General features: G+C 39.5%; 1 protein-coding gene across 3 annotated transcripts in view; it reads right to left on the bottom strand.

Moving 5' to 3' along the window:
• Nucleotides 1-450: 450 nt before the first annotated feature.
• The window catches only part of PMEPA1 (prostate transmembrane protein, androgen induced 1), a 57,598-nt gene continuing 50,498 nt past the window's right edge, over nt 451-7,550 (bottom strand). For 2 of the 3 annotated variants that reach the window (XM_067554178.1, XM_067554180.1), the window contains exons 3-4: nt 1,361-1,414; nt 451-1,257 (exon numbers count right to left, since the gene is read on the bottom strand). In XM_067554178.1, coding sequence (XP_067410279.1) covers nt 709-1,257; nt 1,361-1,414 — 603 coding nt within the window. In that variant the 3' untranslated portion in view covers nt 451-708. The remainder of the gene's footprint in view (nt 1,258-1,360; nt 1,415-7,550) is intronic. The other variant, XM_067554179.1, reaches the window with a different exon arrangement.

Raw genomic sequence — 7,550 nt, 5'->3', positions numbered from 1 at the left:
TGATAGAGGCTTTGACCAACACAAGCACTGACATATTTATATTAAAAAATAGTGCAAAATTTCAACATTTATATAAATAACTCTAAACCCCTGCTTTTGATTTTTTCTGTTTTTTTTGTTGTGTTTTTTGTTGTTTTTTTTTTAACAATGTAATACATACTTTTTGAGTTGGCACTCAAAAAATTGCCATTTTTTTCTCCTAGTTCAGAAAACAACAAAACTTTTTTTTTTTTTTTTTTAACTAGGCCTCTTCTAGTACAAAAATACTCCTGCTCCTCACACATACAGTTTCTCTTATTTTAATATATATATTTATATATATATTGCAGATCTTTAAACAAAACGTTTTTGTGCAAATATTTTTTCTTTAAAGTTAAGTGAAATAATAAAAAAAGCATTCACACACACAGCTCAACTAGAAACAACAACAACAAAAATGAAGGACTACGGTTTATTCTTTTTTTTTTTTTTTTTTTTTTCCTTTTTTCCTTTTTAAACTTCTAGATGCAGCTCAATAAAGAAATGTTTTTGCAAGCTTTCTTGGCTTGTGCATTCAGACCAGACATAACAAGTAAATATTATACACAGAGTGGTGGGGAAGGGCTTCTTATTTTTTGCTCATCTTCCCCAACTCTCTTTTTTTTTTTCTTTTAATGAGAAGTGCAGAGTGTTTTATTTACTTTCTTGTTTGATTTTTTTTTTTTTTTTTTAAAAGGGGTGCCCTTTTTGTTTCTCTTTATCTTTGTTCCATGCGGTTGTGCTCTCAAGGCCGTTGATTTGTGAATGGTGGAGTCTACTGCCCTCCAGTATTGAGGGCATGCCACTGTTGTTCTGCTGGTGCTGGAAAAACGTAGATCCAGGATAGTGACCTATCACCTCGCTATATGTCGGCGGCGGTCCTTCCATTCTACCATTGCTTCCGTAGCAGGTCGCGCTGATGCCAGAGTTACTGCTGGGTGGGCAAGGCCCTCTGAACACTGAGTTATCTATCAAGTCACTGTCGAAGATGGTTCTGTTAGGAGGAGCCCGGACCGATTCTCTGTTTAGCTCCATTTGCTGCTCTGGATCTCGGAGTTGTAGTGTGCAAGGTCCCTGGTAAGGGGGCGGCTCCTCTCCATCTGATAGTGAGATAGTGGGTGGGAGGTCAATCTCGTGTTGCATGTAGGGGTAAGTTGGCTGAAATCTATTAAAACGGTCCCTCTGCAAAAAGGATGGAACTGCTAGTCTGTCTGGGGGTCTCGGAGTGTAGATTTGCTGCTGAAGACAAGGAAGAGTGAGTGAGTTTTGGAACATTTCGACCTGTATCATAGCCTGCATGCAAATGGACGAGATTATTATGCAATACCAGCCTTGTCCTCACCTCTGTTATTCCATTTCCTGATACTGTGCTTTCTGAAGGCCACAGACTTCCTTCCTACATTGGAAAGAATAGGAGGAGAATTGAGAATCATTCCTGTCCAGTCAGTGTCTAAACTGCCAAATATTTTCAAAGGAGACTACCAAGTTACATTCTGGGCCAAAACGTCAGCTGGTGTAAATCGATGTAGCTGCAGTCTATGGAGCCACATAATTTACAAGAGCAAATATATTCTATATATATATTCTTAAGTCTTAAAAACTGTCAGTATTCTTACCTGCATTATTAAGAGCATTAGATTATTAACACTGAAAAAAATTCTCAAAAATCTAATTTTAATCATTTATTATGCCTTCTATTCCCCCTCTTACAGCTTGGATTGGACAGTGAAAACTCCACCAACCAGTGTCATTCTCTCTTTCATCAGAGTCTTTTTTTTCCTTTTGTCTTTTTGATCAGTTTCACTTTTTGGTGCTCAGGCATGCGTAGCCCTGTTTGCATGCAAGCATCAGCCCCAATTCTGCAATTAGATCCCAGTATCACCAACCTCAAACATTCAAAAATCAGGAGACAGGACCAAAAAAAAACTGAGATTAGCTTAAAATTCATGAGATTTTTTAAAAAAATTAAGTGTTTTTAAGGTTCTTTTTATAAAGGCTCAAATAGCAGAAGCAAATAATTCACATTTTTAAACTTCTCTCTGCAACTATAAAGGCTAAAAATGTACTTTTTCTTTTAATAGGAGATTTGTATTGTGTAACAGCCATGCTTCAGCATCTGGAGGCTTAAGAAAACATCACCAAGTATCGTAAGACTCGTGATAAAATTGCAGCAGTTGGCAACATGGTGCCAAAGTGGATCTAATTTTGTGTTGTTTTAAAGAATGAAAACGTATCTGTTAATATTAGGTAGGAGGAAAATGAACTTATTATACAAAAGCTGCCATTTGGGCCTATGCTATCCAACAGGGCATTCTGAACTACAGGCCTCCCATCTCCTTGCACAACCTCTCTCTCTCTCTCTTTATTTTCCCCAATTTAAAAAAAATATATTTTGTGGAATTGCATATTATGTCAGATACTTCGAGATTCCAATCAGGCACTTGCTTTTGAAGCTCAATTTCGACACACAAATCTCAAGGCGGTTCTATTATCAGTGGAAGAAAAACAGCGATTTATATGAAAAGAGATGTCCTAGATTCTTTTAACTTGTGTGATTTTTAGGGAATCTCTCCTTGAAATGCTAGAGGTTAAGTATTATGAATATCACGTACTTTGGAGTTAAAGATAATGGATCTATTATTTTAGTTTCATACCACATATCTAGGCAACTGAAATGTCTGGTAGTTGTGAACAATGCTATTTTTATACAGAGTTTGAGACTTTAATATGTAACTGTATACACAGGCACTGATTGTTTAGTCTATTCAATTTTATATGTCTTCCTTTGCCTACAGGAAATGATGTCTGTAAGGATATTCTATGGGAAAATTCCCTCAACAGCCAAAAGCTACTAAGAGCACGTGCATACATCACAGATCGAAATCCTGTCTGGAAAAAAAATATCCCTGCACCCTCAAAAAGGGACTCAAAACAATTAATACCAAAGAACTGTTGAATCTTTGGAACCATCTAGTGTAAATCAATGCAACCACTGAAATCAAGGGAGCTATAGTAATTTACATCAGTTAAGGATCTGGCTCTTTGTAACCAAATACATTCCTCTTAAAAGGAGGCATGGTTATGTTGTTTGGCCAAACAAGGAATGCAACAGAAGAGATACTATAAACATGAAAATGGCTGGTGCTGCACTCAGAAATGGAGAGAGAGCCAACGTACGTCTTTGAGACAGATTCAATTTAGCTGGTAACACTGCCACATGCATTAAAACTCTGCTGTCTTTGATTGATTGATTACCATTTGTTATCTGAATTAAAAGGAATCTGAACCAATGGGCAGAGGAGGAAATCACTTTAAAACATTTAAGTGTTTACTTTGCAATGTCCTCATGGCAAACTTCCTGAGCAGCTAGTGCCTTATGCTAGATGTTTTATATTTAACTTAGCAGTGGGCAGTGCCATTGCAATATCCCATCTGCTTTTCCGTTTCCCCTGCAGTGATATCAACCTGTTTTCACGTGTGGCCACGATGCAGCAGGAAGGGCATTGCTTTCCTCAAGGCAGAGGGAATATTGTTGTGCCACTAGATACAATTTTTGGTTTTGATAAGGCGGCTCTCAAAAGGGGAGGTAAAATATTGTTAAATTAAGTTACTTTCAAAACTCCCCTGGAATTCTCAGCCCCACCTCAGTATCCAGACTGTAAGCTCTTTGGGGCAGAGACTGTCCTTTTTTTCTATGTTCTGTACTAGTTACTGTACAATGGGATCGATTACCAGGGCTCCCAGGTGCTACCACAATACAAAAAATAATGACAAGTGGATGGTGCACAAAAGGAACCAGAACAGTAGAAACAGGATTAAAATGGAACTACCAGAAATTGAAGCAGCGAGTGAACAGGAGCTGCAAAGTTCAGATCTTGATCCAAAGTCTGACGTGGTTTGATCTGGGAGTTTGATTCTAATCAATTCTATTTAGGATTTTAAGGCCCGATCCTGCAAACAAATGAGTTGCCCCCATGAAGTTAAAGATTGTGCTTAATTGTTGCAGAACAGGAGCTTTGTACAGCACCCATCACCATGATGCCTGAGCAGCAGCTTATGTCACAGAGATGAAAATAAAAAGCTGCCCAGGAAAGCAGCAGCCAGAGGTGTGCAAAGTCTGTAAGTTGAAATATTAATCATGATTTTCTTGTCTTTTCTTTTGTAAAGACATCTGTGTCCTGGCCTTGGGACTGCTATAATGCCAACCCCAAGCATTTCAAAAACACAAGTAAGGCCAAATCCTCACCTCGCACCAAAACCAAAAAAAACACCAACCATGTGATTATGCCAATTGGATTTTTAAAATATTACATTTGGAATTCTTATTATTTGCCTTCTAATTCTTGAGTTTCATGAGTTTTCAAGCTTCTCTCTGCAACCATGATGGCTAGAAACTGACCTTTTATTTTTTTAAAAGCTGAGATTCTGGTGTTTTCATGCGTCTCTGAGATCTAGGGCTTGAAATAAAAAAAAAAAAATTCTGCAAGACTCACCATATAATCATGTGAGACTACAACAAACAAAGTTATTTATTGGAGAATTCTATCCATCTATTTGCATGGCTGCCCATCACTGCAGTATCTGAGCACCTTCCATGTAAAATCAAATGTGAACAATAGTGAACTTCATGGAATCTCTGGCTCTTCCCCTTTTGGGGAGTTAAAATTGTGCTTGGAGATGGGTTTCTGATTTTGATTTCCTTTTTCTGGGGGTCAGTAGGGCTTTAGTAGGAGTGTCAGTGTTGTGAGTGTCACTCTTATGGTGGAAAAGGCTGTTTCGAAAGGAAGGTTTTGCAGAATTTCCCAGAGACAGTCAGACTCTGGATTCTGGAGAAATGAAGATATCTGTGACAGGCAGAGAAGGCAATAGAGAAATAGGGTGTCAGCAGTAGTCATATTAAAAACATTTTGGGGGAACTTTAAGGCTTTCTTCTTTTAACTCTAATTGTTAAGAAGCAAGACAGGATGGGCTCTGATGCAGATCTAAAAAAACGTAATCCAAGCAACAGGCCACTTTAGTACTTCGGTAGATGGAAAGTACACAGCTACAGTGGGCTTCTTGGGGCATGGAACAAGTTTGCCTTTAAAACAGTCTGAGTGCGCTCAGTGGATTGGCAAACCATCTAGCTCACTGCAGAGAATGTGCAGGGATGGCAGGCAGCAATTTATGTTGGAACTCTGTTTTCTACAGGAAAAAAAAAAATCATACTGTGCTGAATCTTAAATGAGCCACCTTTAAAATCTTTATAATGATTGATCCTAGTGTAATGAGCTTCCTGTTTAGCACACTAGGGGGCTTTTCTGTCCTTACAGGAGTGCTCACAGCATGCCAGTAACTAATGTAATGTGTGGCTGTGACTTAATTACACTGAATACGGGGTGGAGGCAAAGCTTTCTGGGGGGGGGGAGGGGGGGGAAGGAGGGGGAGGAGGAAAGGGGGCAGGGAGGAAGGAAACCAAGACATGATTCATAATTAAAAATAAAAGATAATGTAGCATTTGATCTAGGGAGCTAATTTGTATGACAAAAGTATTCCTTCAGTGGTAAATTCAAACAGGCTCTGAAAGTATTGTACACAATGCAAACGGCACTGAGCTGGCATAGTTAAACCTGCTCGGAGATGATCTTGGTTTTCCACTACTGCCCTCCTCCCATAGACCATAGAGAACAGCACCAACTTTCTGTCCTGTGGGATGTTTTAGGAGCTTGGTTTAGGCATAACACAAGAATGAATCAGAACCTTGCACACCTCCACGTGTAAGCCTCTAAATGCAGGCTAGTCCATCAACAGTTCAGTTCAGAGTTCAGAATCTGAGGGCTCGCCACATCCCTGGAGGTCTAATTTATAATAGAATGCACTGCTCTTATTCTAGAGCTCTCTTAATTTCTGACATGTGACTATCTGAAATATAAGTATACGTTCATATAAGACAGAATAAGTTAGGATCAAAACATCTAAGGATCTCATATGTCAGGGCAACCAATCCTTAACTTCCCTGGTGCCAACGTTATTCCCCAATTGTCCATGATGGGTGTCTTGCGCTCCTGAAGCATTTGGGAGCAGCCACTGTCAGAGACACGATACCAGACTAGTCTGATCTGATCTACTGGCCTGATCTACTCAGCGCTGATTAGGCCTCAACTGGAGTATTGTGTTCGTCTCCGGGCACCACATTTCAGGAAAGATGTGGACAAACTGGAGAAAGTCCAGAGAAGAACAACCAAAATGATTCAAGGTTTAGAAAACATGACCTAGGAGGGAAGATTGAAAAATATTGGGTTTTTTAGTCTGGAGAAGAGAAGACTGAGGGGGAAACATGATGATAGTTTTCAAGTACCTAAAAGGTTGTTACAAGGAGGAGGAAGAAAAAATTGTTCTCCTTAACCTCTGAGGATAGGGCAAGAAAAAATGGGCCCAAATTGCCGCAAGGACATTTTAGGTTGGACATTAGAGAAAACTTCCTAACTGTCAGAGTAGTTAAGCACTGGAATGAATTGCCTAGGAAGGCTGTGGAATCTCCGTGTTTAAGAGCAGGTTAGACCTGTCAGGGATGGTCTAGATAATGCTTGGTCCTGCCATGAGTGCAGGGGACTGGACTAGATGACCTTGCATGATCCCTTCCAGTCCTACGAGTCTATGATTCTGTTAGTGAAATCCCTATGTAGCTCTGTGTGGGCTGGGAATCTTGCAAGAACAGATTCTCTCCTGAACTTTCAAGCTCCCATCTAGTGTTGGCTGGACTGGAAGCATCACAAAAACAGTCTCTCTCCTGATATTTTGTTACTGGCAGAAACCAGATGCATGAGAATTTAGGAAGAACAGCAGCAAAGATTTTGAGATTACCCACAGGGGTCTGGATTCAGGTTAGAATTTCAGCTCTGATCCCATGGCTTGTTCACTCAAAACAGGCAGATGCTTTTGTAAAATGCCTCATTCGCAAGTCATCATCATGTCAGTATAGTTAAAAAGAGTTCTCATACCCTCTTTCAGTTTGTTCCTGTTGCCTGGTTTAAACAACTTGTTCATTGCCTCACCCTTTGGAGACACATTCCACGTTAGATTAAAATGAAGATCCTTTAACTGAACCGCATGTTTTCATAGTTCTCCCTCCCAGGAGGGTGTCTTTCATTTTGGCGAGAAGCACTTAACTGCCTCTCAGTATTTCATGCCAAAGTGAGAAGGCATCTGCGGGATGAGGATGGTTTGCATTCTTTTGGACATTAAATGAATACTGGACCGTGTTGCCAGGTGCCATGTTACTACATGCTTTGGGCTCTTCAATAGGTGACTTATTAGAACTCACTCTTTTGAATGTCTGATTTCCTGTTTTCAAAGGGATAACTTTATATGATTCTATTATTGTGTAGGAAGCACTTGATACATGGGAATGGTGCACCATACATAACAGACTAAACATCTAGTAGAAACCTGTTAATTGGAAAAAAAATGACTTCTATTTTGCATGGATTTGGGGACATCCATTTTTATATTCTGCCTATGCAAACTCCTGAGCAGTCTCAAATGGAAGACGT

This window comes from Emydura macquarii, unplaced genomic scaffold (assembly GCF_026122565.2).
Source record: "Emydura macquarii macquarii isolate MOO-44397 ecotype Brisbane River unplaced genomic scaffold, CSIRO-AGI_Emac_v2 contig_1483, whole genome shotgun sequence".
NCBI classification, from domain to species: Eukaryota; Metazoa; Chordata; order Testudines; family Chelidae; genus Emydura; species Emydura macquarii.
The sequence above is the reverse complement of the archived record's forward strand: the minus strand, read 5'-3'. Positions and strand labels throughout refer to the sequence as shown.